This window comes from Dasypus novemcinctus, chromosome 6 (assembly GCF_030445035.2).
Source record: "Dasypus novemcinctus isolate mDasNov1 chromosome 6, mDasNov1.1.hap2, whole genome shotgun sequence".
Lineage (NCBI taxonomy): Eukaryota > Metazoa > Chordata > Mammalia > Cingulata > Dasypodidae > Dasypus > Dasypus novemcinctus.
The window spans coordinates 17335161-17348858 of record NC_080678.1 but is presented as its reverse complement, the minus strand read 5'-3'; the positions used below and the strand labels follow the sequence as shown (position 1 = coordinate 17348858).

At 49.9% G+C, this 13698-nt stretch overlaps 1 protein-coding gene across 1 annotated transcript in view; it reads left to right on the top strand.

Moving 5' to 3' along the window:
• The window catches only part of PLPP4 (phospholipid phosphatase 4), a 132457-nt gene that overhangs the window by 109960 nt on the left and 8799 nt on the right, over nt 1-13698 (top strand). Inside the window, exon 6 of the mRNA XM_058299606.2 lies at nt 5135-5305. Coding sequence (XP_058155589.1) covers nt 5135-5305 — 171 coding nt within the window. The remainder of the gene's footprint in view (nt 1-5134; nt 5306-13698) is intronic.

Below are 13698 nucleotides of genomic sequence, written 5' to 3'. Positions count from 1 at the left end.
CCTCCCCTGGTTGTCTGTTCTTGGTGTCTCTTTGCTGTGTCTTGTTTCTTTGTCCGCTTCTGTTGTCGTCAGTGGCACGGGAAGTGTGGGCGGCGCCATTCCTGGGCAGGCTGCACTTTCTTTTCACGCTGGGCGGCTCTCCTCACGGGCGCACTCCTTGCGCGTGGGGCTCCCCCACGCGGGGGACACCCTTGCGTGGCACGGCACTCCTTGTGCGCATCAGCGCTGCGCATGGCCAGCTCCACACGGGTCAAGGAGGCCCGGGGTTTGAACCGCGGACCTCCCATATGGTAGACGGACGCCCTAACCACTGGGCCAAAGTCCGTTTCCCCCCAAACACCTTTTAAGACTTGTTCAACCACCACCTGATATTGCCCTTCTCTCTTGGAGAAGAAAATACTAATTCCTTGAAAATCACCAAATAGCAAATTTGTACAGATTGCCTTACCAGGGCACAATTCTGATTTTGGTGCCAGCAATGATTAATTTGGGGAAATCGATGGTAATTGGCAAATGTGAAAAATACAGCCTGAAAAGCAGTGTCTGACTCCCCCCCCCCATTCTTGTCTTACTTGTTTTTAAAGGCTTTTTTGGTGCCAATTTTCTTACTTCTTGACGTTATAGGGTCCAAGAGTCTTCTGCTTGATTTAAAAACTGACTTGGGAAGAAAGGAAAACCACATGATTGTGCCTGAACTAGCTCAGTAAAGAGACCTGTCTTTCTAAGGAAAGAGTTGTAAACCTGTGGTAATTCATCTGTGCTGCTGGAGAGAAAAATCTGTAATTCTCTTTCCATGTCACCAGGCAGGCAGATTGCCCTGCTCCCGGGATTTGCCTGGTGTCACCTCCTGGTGCCAGCTCTTATTATGATGCTTTGCTCATCTACTTCTTATTGGCAGCACCAAGTGAGCAAGTGAGCATCTGAAGGGCCAGAGAGTGGCAGGGGAACCACTGTCGTTCCTCCTCTTCCTTGCTTAGAGGCTCCAAGGCACACCTTTGCTTCTCACAACCAGATCAACAGATAAATATTAACGATCAGCTGCTTCCAGCCAGGGAAACCTGCTAGAGACACAGAAAGCAGTGCTCACCCCACCCCACCCCCAGATCACTGCAATCTGATCTTTTCATCAGCAGTAAAGGGTGTGTGTGTGTGTTTCAAGTTCTAGGCCTGGGGTAGACTCTCAGGATCCTATCGCCTCACTGGCTTGAGAGTTTTTCTTGTCATATTTCTGTTGTTGGTAATGTTAGTAAAATATGAAGACATGAATCCTCCCTTGTAACCCCTGCCTTCCCAAATGTCCAATGTCCTGCCACTTATCTCTGCATGCTCGTTTTTCAGTTCTGTTTCTTCTTCATGCTGAAAGCTACGGCTGTGTTTGAGGGAGAGACAGTCAACTGGAATGAACATCATCTAGCTCATTCCACGCTAAGATAAAAGGCTTTCTAGCCTCCCTGTGACTCAAATGCATGTGTTCTTTCAGAAGAGAACAGGACGCTGTTTGACTGGAGTGGGAAAGCATTTATTGAAAATCTTCCCATTTCCCTTTTCTCCCGGGTGAGTTTGAAACTGAGCCATGATGCTGCAGCATCCTAGAACCTCAGCGTTGGAGCCCTGGAGATGGCATCCTGGTCCCCAGACCCCTAATTTTAGAGGAGAAAGTGGCAGGAAAAGTGTGGAATCATAATCCAGAATGATTTGACAGAGTCTAATTATTGTTCGAGTAGTTGTAGGAAAAGCAGTGCTGTGAGGACCAGTGCTGCTCACAGCTCAGATGTGCCTCCCGGGCAGAAGGAAACCCCTTTCCAATGGACATAAGTACAGTGAGAAAGTGACAGTCACAAGATTTAGCATGAAACTGGAGCCTCATCATGTCACCTAAAATAAGGGCGCATGGTGATGCTTTTAAAAATTCTGTCCCGATGCCCAGTAGAACACGGGTGGAGGCCCGACTGCTGCCGGCTGCACCTGGGGTAGGTGGTGGAACTCAGCCTTTTGACATGCTTTTGAACCCCACCTCCTTTTCAAAGAACCGGACGCTTCCCTATTCTTGGAGCAGCTGCAGCCTGGGTCCCCTCTGCGTAGGGGAGGGTCTTTTTCACCTGCTCATCAAAGAATGAGCCAGACTCCTCCGGTCCCAAAGCTCGTTCAAATTAGAGTCCCTGGGCGCAGTGAGGAGATGGGGTGGGTCCAAGGGTCTGGCCTCCCCAGGCCACAAGGTTCTCAGCAGCCCTTTCCTTTGTCCTAGAAATGCACCCCAGGTTCGGGAGGTGCTGGCTGCTTGAGCTGGGGACTCTGTCTTAAAATCCCCAAGTCATTTCTTTATATGGAGACACATAAAAAATTCCCGCTCTGCCTCTACCTTTATCTCACTGACTTTTTTTTCTCTCTTTTTTTATTCGTCCCCAGAGATGCTGCTCTGGCAATACCCAGGGCCTCTCTGACTCAAATTCTGGAGATTTGGATCTTGGAGTCCTACGAAGCCCTGGGGCGGTTCTTTTCTGCTTCCCACTTTCAGAGTAATTAGGTGGATAGACCTGGTCTGATTTGAATGAAGTCCATTAATTATTCCTCCATAAGAATTTGGGGCCTCACCAGCACTAACGGGGAGCCAACTGTCCAGCTCTCATACCTCCTGGGAGAGTGTAAATGAATCTAGGGAACAGAGCAAAGTGGATGAAGAGCCCGTTGCCCTGTGATGGTGGCCGAATGGGGCCACTTTGGAAGATCATGTCAATCACTTAATACCCTTCCGTCAGAGCAGAGGATCAAAAGCAGGGCTGAGCAATGCAGTTTCTCACATATTCTTACTTCAGACAGAGTTCTCAGTATCTGCTGGCACTGCTTTGCTGTATACTTGAGTGCTAATCAGTATTCAAAAATGTTTCAGCACACGTCCACCCTTATTTGTGTTTTCTTATTTTCCTTATTTTTTCCTGGGATAAATTTGCTATAATATTCTGCTTAAAAATTTTTTTAAAGCTACTGGTAACTTGCTTAATTTGGATTCTGAGTAGGTTCTACTAGGATATTATCTTGTGTTTGCAACTGGGTCCCTTTTAAGAAGACACATTGTTACCAAGGATAATTTGGAAAAGCTGCAGGTGATTCATTTTTATGTACTACAACCATGATTATATTGACTCAACAATTTGATGTTCTGCTTTTTCCATTTCACATTATATCCTAAGTATTTTCCATATTACTATGAAATAACAATAATTTTCCTGGTTGCATCATAGTCCATTGAATGGAAATGTCACTGGTAACTTATCTTTGCCTCTGTTACTGGTTGCTTTCAGTTTTTCCATGATTATAATTAACTTTGAGTGGGAACTTCTTCTAGCTTTCCTCCATAATTTGTATTATTTCCTTTAGATGGACTCTTCGTGCTTTCTTATAAAGGCGATGAATGTGTCAGGGCTTCTCAAACTGCGGTGTGTATATACATTGCTTGCAGATCTTGTTGAGATGCAGATTCTAACTCAGTAGATCTGGGTTAGCCTGAGATTCTGCATTGCCTATGAGCTGCTGCTCAGGTTTTGGGGTGGTCATTTAAAGTTGGCGTCCAGCCCTATTTTACCCAGCCACTGTATAAGCTGGTTTCCTAGGAGCTCTGCCCCTCAGGAATAATTTCTCATCAAGAGGAAAATTTAATTAGGCTGATATCCAGAGAAAGCGGGGAGCTGCAGCCCCTGCCTTCAGCAACACCCCCCAAGCCAGCGCCTCTCAGTTCCAGCTGCCATTAGAATCCCTGCGGAGTTTTGGAAAGAAACCCAAATGCCAGGCTCTCTTCCAGACCCCCACGAACAGAATCTCTGACAGTGGGACCCGCCGACCAGTTGTTTGTTTTTTTTTTTATTTCCCAAGTGATGAAGATGACTGCCGGGGTAGCCGGGGCTGAGGGCCCTTATTCTCGACCCACATTTGGCACCCCGTACAGCTCCCCGAGGCCCACCTTGTGTTAAACCTAATCGGATGAAAAGCCCAGGGACTGTGCAGGCTGCATCCAGTCTTTACCTTTTTCACAATCAGTTAAGGTAGCCATAAATTGCCTTTGCAATTTTAAAAAGCAGTAGGCATAATTTTAGGAGAAAGCAAGGTATTTGTCATCACTGGCTTTTCCCATCAGTCTGGTCCTCCCCGGCATTTGCCCGTCCTGTCTCAGGCAATGCCACCATGGCACAGTCTGTTGCCCAAACCAGAAATCTGTCACTCCTCCCAGCCTCCTTAACTTTCTCTCACTCTTCAAATCTAAGCGGTCCTGATGCTTGTGCCTCCATTTTCCCATAGGTGTGACTTAAAGGTAGATGGCACACTATATGGATAGCAATCTGAGCATTTTGAAAGTTACAGTGAATATTTTGTTAAAGATAATTTGATCACTTTACTCTCTTGCTCAAGAGTCTTCAGTGGCTCCCCATTACCCAATAAATGAATGATTTGGTCCCTGCTGATCTGCCATTCTCATTCCTTGACATTTTTTCCCACCTCAAGCAGCCTACATTCCAGCCACACTGACCAATTGTCCTGCTGCAAAGCCACAAGCTCTGTCCTTGCCCTGTGCTTTGGACATTCATAACCTAAAGCAGGAGGCCCTTCTTTTCCTCCTCCTTCTCCTCTTCCTCCTCCTCCTCCAGGAAACCCAATTGTATGTACTACCTCTCTCTCCACTCTTGTTGCACCCCATATGCACTTCTTAAATTCTAGAACTTAGGACATTGTATTAAAATTATCTATTAGTATAGTCATGTCCTTCAACCAGACTGTGAACCCCTGAGGTCAGAGTCAAAAGCTGATGCATCTTTTTATTTCCCACATATAGCACAGTACCTGCCTAGTGCACAAGAGGTGCCCATGAAATCAGTGTTGAATGAATGCATGAATGAAGTAATGGAAGTTTTGGTCACATGCAAGCCTGGGAGGTCATTCTCCTCGCTGCAAAATTCATGCCAACTTGATTTTAACACGAGCACAGATTGCCTTGGTGGTGCCTGGTGCCAACGTGGCCATGGCCCTGAGGCTGTACAAGATGGCAGAGGTGGCTGAGGAAGCTCAGGGTGCCCTGTGCTCCTGCCCCTGCCCCTCCTCCCCACCCCCACCCCTGCTCGAGTAACACCTGCTGTTTCTTTGGCAGTTGCCTTCTCTGGCCTCGGCTTCACGACTTTCTACTTGGCTGGCAAGCTGCACTGCTTCACCGAGAGCGGGAGGGGGAAGAGCTGGCGGCTCTGTGCCGCCATCTTGCCGCTGTACTGTGCCATGATGATCGCCCTGTCCCGCATGTGCGACTACAAGCACCACTGGCAAGGTGAGTCCTCCCTCAGGCCCAGGGCCAGGTGTGGCCCCCACCCCTTTCCTCCACCCACCAGAGGCAGGTACAGAAACGCACCACTGCAGGGAGGGCTAAATGCCCACTCTTGGAAACCAGACCACAGTGCGGGGGTACAGAGGATGCAGTTTCAGAGCAAATGTGCCTATGAGTTCTGGCCTTGCTGCCCTTGCTGAAGGATGAGTTGGAGCTTTTCCTCCTTCTCTGTGCCCGGGGAAACCTTGCCCACCCCCTGCCAGGATGCCAGTCCTTTCCCTTCCAAGCCCCCCTTGGCCCTTCCTGGGATTTCCTTGCACGATCACGTGCCTCAGCCACTTTTGTTGCCAAGTGGCTTTAGGTCCCCCTCATACATCAAACCCAAACTACAAGGACACATTTGTCACCATGTTGCTCTCCCACAGGGTTTCCTGGCTAGAGGTCAATTCCCACAGTGTCCCAAGTAGCATCTTGGGGTGGGGTGGGGTGAGACTTAACCTATATGTCTCAGTCCTGAGATTTTTGTTTAAAAAGTAAATAATACAGTGCAAGTGATTTATCATGCAATAAAATGAAGCCAAGCTATGCCCCTCTGCAGATTCATGGCTGCTCAGAGCTGCCGGGAAGCAGCCCCGCCTGCCACAGCAGGTAGGGAGCAGGTCAAGGTGATGGCCCCAGAGGTGTGGACTTTGGGAGCGGCAGGGTCATTTTTCCCAAAGGGCAATCCCCATGTCCCCTCGATCTGGCCACCTGAACGAGGCATCGGACTCTTTGGGGGTAGGTCTGGAGTGGTACCTGGGAATCTACATTATTAACACGCAAGTCTGTTCTTTCCAGTTATATCTGAGAAACCCTGGTAAAGAGCTCCCCTCTCTGTGCCAACTTCAGACAGACAGAACAGACTCAGTGACCTGAGCGTGTCTAGACCCTGACTCCACAGACGAATGGCCTGCCAGGGTCAGCCTATGGCCCTGCTGTCCCCTGCCTTCCCTCTTGTCCTGCTGCTACCAGGGCTTGTTCTCTCCTCCCTCCTTCCTGCCTCTGCAGCCAGCTGCCTTGGGGGACCATCCTCCTCTCACCTCCTCCCAGGGCTGCTTATTCCGGTGGTGGGCAGGCAGCAGACGAGGCCAGAGACGAGGGCACTCCTGGCTGGGGCGCTTCTCCTGCTGTCTTCTCCCTGCTCCTTGGCTGGCCTCAGCTCCACCCTCCACCCTCCTGGAGCCCAGGCTCTGGGCCCAAGTGTCCCAACAGCAGCTTGGAGCTGGGGGTGAGGGATGAGAGGGAAAGAGAGGCAGGAGCGGGGCCCGGCGGGTGGATGCACCAAGTCCAGCTGATGGAGGTCTGGGGCCCACCTGCTGGGGGCAGTCTGCTGAGGGCCACAGGGCTGGACCCCGAGCCCTTGCTTGTCCCCTGTTTTTATCAGTGACGTGGGTGAGGTTCAGGATCATGGGAGGCTACATCCTGAGAGGGAAGAAGAGCATGTCACCTGAGCCAACTGCAGCAAGAGCTCACCGCCACGCCCTCGGAGTGGGGAATGCAGAGCTGCCTGTGGTATTAGCCGGGGCTCTCCTGAGAAACAGAACCAACAGGGTGGATGGACGGGTTTACCCAAAATAATGGGCTCACATGGGTGTGGGGGCTGGCGAGCCTGAATTCCACGGGGCAGACCAGCGGACTCGAAATCCCAGTGAGAGCGATGTTGGAAGGTTGAGCCCCAAATTGTCCTCCTGGAAACCCTCACTTCATTGCTGTTAAGACCCACCTCTGATTGGTGAGGCCCACCCACATCATCGAGGATAATGTCCTGTACTTAAAATCAACAATTAGCACCTACTGATTGCAGATGCTCATCCCAGCCAGAGCATCGAACAACCGCACACCACGGCCTCGCCAAGGTGACACATACAATTAATCATCACACCCACTGGGGCGGAGGCATTCCCCCCTGAAGCATATGATGGCGTCAATAGCTTTTTGTGGACTGCTCCTCATTTGTCTCTGGTGAGCCCATTTCTTCTTCTGAATATGGGAACAATAATCCCCAAATATTTCACAGAGCTGTTTCATAGCTTGAATGAAATAATGGATCTGAATTTACTTTATAAATGAAAACATCCTGCACAAACGCAAATCAGCACCGTTGTTGCTTTGTGCCTAAAGGAGGATGTGTTGTGTTTCCCACATAACTGATTTAGAGAAAGTAGACATGTTTGGAATACAGTCTCTTTGTAAACTAGGAACTCCCAGTTTTCACTCTGATTCAACCACTTTGGACTTGGGGACTACTTAAGGGCTTCAGAATTGAATCCAATTTCCCTTTACCTTGGAAAGCAATAAGAGCCTCTGGGTAGTGACCTTGTCCTGAAAACCTTAAACGTGAGGGTGGCCCCTCTTAAACTCTCTGGCGCTAACCTGGTTTGTTACTCATTACTTAGCTCACTGCCTAGCAGGTGGCATCGTGAAAGCATGCGGACTCACAGCACCTGGCTTTAGGAGATGGCAGGTTCATGATGTAAATGGCGCACTCGAAGCCTTCTGATGACTGGGGCTTCAGCCCCATCCTATCCAGTTGGCACCAGAAGGAATATTGAGCACTAAAGGGAGAATATTAATGCTCTGTGGGCAGATAGGAAAACAAACGAGAGTTTATGTCAAGTGACGTGTGAGGCCATACTTGGGGGGCAAGCCAAAACAGTGTGATGGTGGACTTGTGCTGCCAAAACTGAATGTGCCCTTGGTTGGCACAGGTCACTGATGTGGCCCAAGTACCAGCTCAGCTGCACCCTTATCTATTTTGTACCCCAGGAGTCATCTAGGATTTTGCCTTTCCTTGGATCCTTTAATGGGTCCTGAGTGAGGTTCTTTTTACCTGAATTCCCCTTTACATGGTAGGACTTCTGATTGCATCAGTAACTGTCCACTGTCCACACCAGTGGTTTTGAGCCGGGGATGACTTTAAACCCTAGGGGACATTTCACAATGTCTGGAGACCCCTGGGGGCCATTTAACAATGTCTGGACACATATTTTTGGTGTCGAACATGGGGCAATGGGTGCTACTAGCATCTAGTGGGTGGAGACCAGGGATGCTGCTGAAAAACCTAGAGTGCACGGGACAATGCCCCTGATAACAAAGAACTATCCAGGACCAAACGTCAATACCGTTAAGGCTAAGAAATCCTGATCTGCCTTGTGCCTTAGCAATATCTTCCTTTCCCTTGTTATGAGTTAAGGAGCAGCAACGTTCTAGGGTGGGAAAATGTACTTATTCAACACAAGTCAAAGAGCAACCCAGGAGGCCTCCAAGGTTCCCACCTTGGAGAAGTGGATGGATGGCAAGGCTGTCGACTCCTGTGGAGGTGGGCCATTAAGGCGGGACACCTGATTGAGATAAATAGCATCACCGTTCATTGGTGAACCGAGCCGTCCAGCATCCATGGGCGGGGGCCATCCATCACACTGAAAATCCACTGAGAATCCATGTGGAGCCCCCCAGGCAGCAGCAAAAGCCGAGTTCCCCTCATTATGGACTTGAGTTCACAACATCACTATTATGAGGCTTTTATGACTCCATTTTCATTTTGATTTAAGTAACTGTGCCTAATGGGGAGGTATATTCAAGGACTTGATTACATGTTCAGCTCAGTAAATAGCACGTAATCTCAATGCCTTCCTCTCTCCACCAGCGTGGCTCTCTGTCTCATTTTCTTCCAGCAGCACCCCTCCCCTGATCCTGTCCACCTCCCCAGCTCCACTCCAAGCACACAAGTCTATTGTTTCATTAGGTGGGAACGATGTAGGGGGCAGAGGCCAGGGCCTAGAAGGCGCAAGGGGCACATTCAGCAGAAGACTCCAGAAATCAACCAGCAGGATGGACACTTAAGTCTGTGTTTGCCAAACTTTCCCTGTGCCGGCGAGGCACGCTGCCTTTCAGGGCCATTGGGCGCCGGGGAGTTTCACACGTGATGCTAACTAGAAAGCCCGGTGCCTGGCAAAGAGCCCCGCCTGCGGGATGACCGTGTGTTTTCATGCGTGAAGTCTTATAGAATTCTCACACTGGGGAAAACAAATGCTGAGAAAGAGCAAAGCATGCCATTCAGCTGGCCGCTGCCTCGACTCACAATCCTGTGTGCCTAGGGTTTCGGTCAGTGGACAGTTCTATCTGGGAATGACAGGAATGTGCTGTTTGCTCCATCACTAGCTATAATAATGAGCCTTCCCACCCAGCTCCCTTTCCAGTCCATTTCTGGACCCAGACCTTTCTCAGGTGATCCCATATATGTGTGGCTTTCAATGACATAGGTCATTTTAAGCAGCCCCGGGTGCCTGTGTGGTGTTCATTTTAAGAAAGCATACCTATCTGAATGTAATCCAGAAGAACAAGTATCAAGGAAAGAAACAGTCGTTAGTTCACACACCCGAGCTGAGGGTGGAACTTGTGCCTGTCAGGCACAGAAGCCATTTCTGGACGCAGCTGGAGTTTTCAAGATGGCCGCCACTGTTTCTCCACATTTCCTTGACTGGGTTGTGGTGGGTTTGTGATCTCAACTGAATTTTTGTGGTGTTATCAGATTTTAGGAGATTATCACGCCTGCAGATGGGGGCTAGACACTGTGTTGGACTTTGCATGTGCCACCAAAGGCTTATACTTCCAAACAGCCCGGCAGAGGCTGTTTCCTCAGGAGAAACCCTTTCATCTCATTGAGGCGCAAAGGCTTCCCACAGTGCACAACTCACTCTGGAGTTCTCTCTCTGCCTCCTCCTCTCTCTTCTCTCCTCTCTGAACCTCTGTTTCTCTGTCTGCCCTCTGTCTCTCTTTCTCTCTCCCTTTTCTCTTTCTCCTCTCTTTCTCCCTTCTCTCCGTATCTCTCTCTATATCTCTGTCTCTCCTCTGTCTCTGTGCGTGTCCTTCTCTATGTCTCTCTCACACACACATACACATATATACACACACACACGTGGATGAGGGACACACACACGCTCACCAGGTCTCCCTGGGGCTGCCAGAAGCCATCTCGAGAATTTCTAGATGAAGTGACCTGTAAAAGAGCCCAGGGAACTGTATTACTGTTCATACCAAAAGCCCACCAGCTCTGCGTAGAATGAAACCACCGAGGGGCTCCTCCTGCCTGCCTCAGTCCCCAGTGAGCTGAAGCCTCCTCCCTTTTCCTCCTCAGTCGCTGCTCGAGTGGCGGGGTGCACACACACGTTTACCGTCAGCTACAAAACGCCGTTTCCTCTCGGGACCCTCCAGGCCTTGACCGTGCACGTGCGTCTGCCCATCTCGGCAACCACCGCGTCACCTCAGGAGGGCGCGGGCAGCCCCAGGGCCCTCCGCCTTCAGTCGGGACCACGGGATGGGGGCGTTGGTCGTGAAAGAGGCTTTCCTCCTCAGGACCTCCTGCCTCTGCCCTTGGTGTTTCCTCCGTTGCTTAGTTCTCAGGGAAGAGGGGCGGTTCTTGTTCCCAGGACTCACTGACAGCTTTACTTCATGTTACTCTGGGGACGACTCCTCTCAGTTTCTCTAGTTTCTCTGGCTTATCCTATTGGTGGTATATTCTAATTATTTCCAAAATCCAGCTGCGTCTCCCCGCCCTGGTCTAAGGCACCATCATTTGCCATCTGGGCTATTGTCTCCCAGCCTCTCCAGCTGATGGCTTGGCATTATCTACCCCAGAAAAATGTGTTCTTAATCTTAATACCTTCCTCTTGAGTGTGCAACCTTGTAAACAGGACCGTTTGATGAGGTGACTGCAGTTAGGATGTGCCCCAACTGCATCAGGATGGCTCTTAATCCTATTACTGAAGGCTCTGTAGGGAAGGCCACAGAGAGGGAGAAAGCCAGAAACTGGAGTCAATGGAAACCCGAAGAAAAAGGAGAGGCCCGGAAAGGCTACCATGGGCACTAGCCATGGACAGAACAACCAAGGACCCAGAATTGCTGGCAGCCACCCACTGCCGAACACCAGTTTTCTGGGAAAAAACTTCGCCTTGATGATGCCTTGATTTTGGATTTCTCCTAACCTCAAAACTGTGAGCCTGTCACCCCTGTTGTTTAAGGCATCTCATTGCATGGTATTGGCTTCAGCAGCTGGGAGGCGGAAACATCCTCCTTCCACCTTTGTTCCCATCCCTGTAGCCAGAGCAGACCTTCAGAACCATGAGTCAGCACTTGTTACTCTGTGCCACAATCCTCAGTGACTCCCCATTTCACCCAGCATCAAAACCCAAGTCCTGCAGTAGCCACCCCCACCCCCACCCCACCTCCTCAGCACCTCTTGGACATTATTTCTTCCTTGCTCAAGCTCCCCCAGTTGCTGTTCCTTAAACCTCCAGGCCCACCCCACCTCAGGGCCTTTGCCCTGGCAAAGCATTTCCTGCGCTCTTATCCCAGATGCAGGCATGCCTCTTTCCCTCCCCCCTTCCTTTAATCTTGACTCAAGTGTCACCATCCTGCAAGGACTTCTTATGCTAGCATGCCATTTAAAATAGCAGCCACTCCCCAGACTCCCTGTTCCTCCCGCCTTTTCCATTGGCCACCTTCTAACAAACTAATTCATTGGGTATGGAGGTATTAGCTGCCCCCATCCACTGTAGAGGGCCAGGTTGTGAATGTTTTCGGCTTTGTCACAACTGCACAGCTCAACCATGATAGCATGAAAGAGCTGTAGACGATATGTAAATAAATGGGTTTGCATGGTTTGCTGACCACTGCACTACCACATAAGCCCCGTGTGGGCAGGAACTTTTGTCTCTTTTGTTCACAGGGTATATAGTAGGTGAATATGTGTTGAATGATTTTGACTGTCATCTTCCTTTCTTACTAGTATATTCTCTTTACTCTGACTTTGCTAACATTAACCTTATTTGCACGTTCTTTCCTTTTAAAAATGAATTTTAAAAAATTACACTTTAAAGATTCATTCATTCTCTTGTTCATTCATGATGTCGCTGTGCCTTCGTGCCCTGGCGTGTGCTCTGCTGAGGCATGGTAAGGAGTGAGGCATCCCTTGTGCTCTATCAGTTCTTTCACAGAAACTCAAAGTTACAAAAGCAGGAAGATTCACTGCTAATAGAATCACTGGAAAAAAGAAAAAGAACAACAATAATCATGTGGGGTTGTTGAGTTGCTGGAGCTGTTCGTGTTAGGTCTTGGAGCCCAAGGCACACGGGGTCTCGAGTCCAGCCAGCTCAGTGTTGCCATGGTGACAGCTTGGGACATGTCCCTCCCAGGGAGTTGACAGCACATCTTCAGAAGCCTTGCGGCACCCCCCAGGCATCTCAGCATGCCAGGCCCAGGGGAGGTGCTTTCCTGAACTTTGACCTCGTGAGAAGCGGGAGGGGTTTTCCTCATTTTACAAGGACAGTTTCAAACCCAGGTGGCCTGATTCAGCAGAGTGACCTGGCGATGCCTTGGAGAGAGATGGACTTGGAGATAGGATAGAACCCAGAGTGGGATGAGTGAGGCTAATGGATGCACAGGTGGTGGCCCAGAGCGTGGTGGGTCCTAACGCATACTAAGAGCTCAGCGGAGCCCCAAAGGCCACCTGAGGACATTTGTCTCCGACCAGGGTAGATGTCTGGTTGGTTCGTGTCCTACAATCCTATGAAGAAACCACCTCTCTTGTTAAAAGATGGGGCTTCTTTCAGCTTCTTAAATTGGCCAAATTTGCCTTCTATTCCCTAAGCCTGGAAGGCAGCGGGTTCCTTCCCTGCCTTCACTTGTCCACTTCTGGTTAGCACTTGCTTCTCCTTCTGGTCTTAGCCTGGACCCTTCCTGCTCCAGCCGAGGCCAGGTCGCCTGCTGTGCAGCCTCACAGACCCCTGCACTGCTCCTTCATCGGGCTTGTCCTGAGGAGCCGTCATTACTTCATTTCATTTTCGTATTAGGCAGGGACTTGTCCGTTTTGGTCAGCTGTGCACCCCAGGGCCAGACACCACACCTGAGAGCTGACAGGTGTGCAGCACACCTGTGTCAGATGAATGACCGCAATGCTGACTAAGGAACAGCAGTATTTTATGTTCCAGGGACACTGAGCCATCCCTCTCCCACCTGAGCGCTCCAGTCGCCCGCTATCCTGTCGGGGTGAAGTCAGTCCCAAGGGGTGGCTTTGCTTCAGTCAAGGCCTCCTTGTCCCTGCCAGCTTTTTTTGTCAATGAAAGCCCCTCAGCAGGTAAATGTGATTTCATTAACATAACAACAGCCCACTTGACGCACTTGATGAGAGTCTCCCTCGTAAAGTAAGTCACTTTTGGGATCTCACCGCTTTTCTAATAAACAGTGCCCCGGGTGACTTTGCTGAGAAAGCTGCTTGAATAGACTTTCCACTGCCCTTGTGAGTTACTTCTGGTGGCTCCTACAGCCTCGCATTGGCATTCACAATCCCACTTTTCACT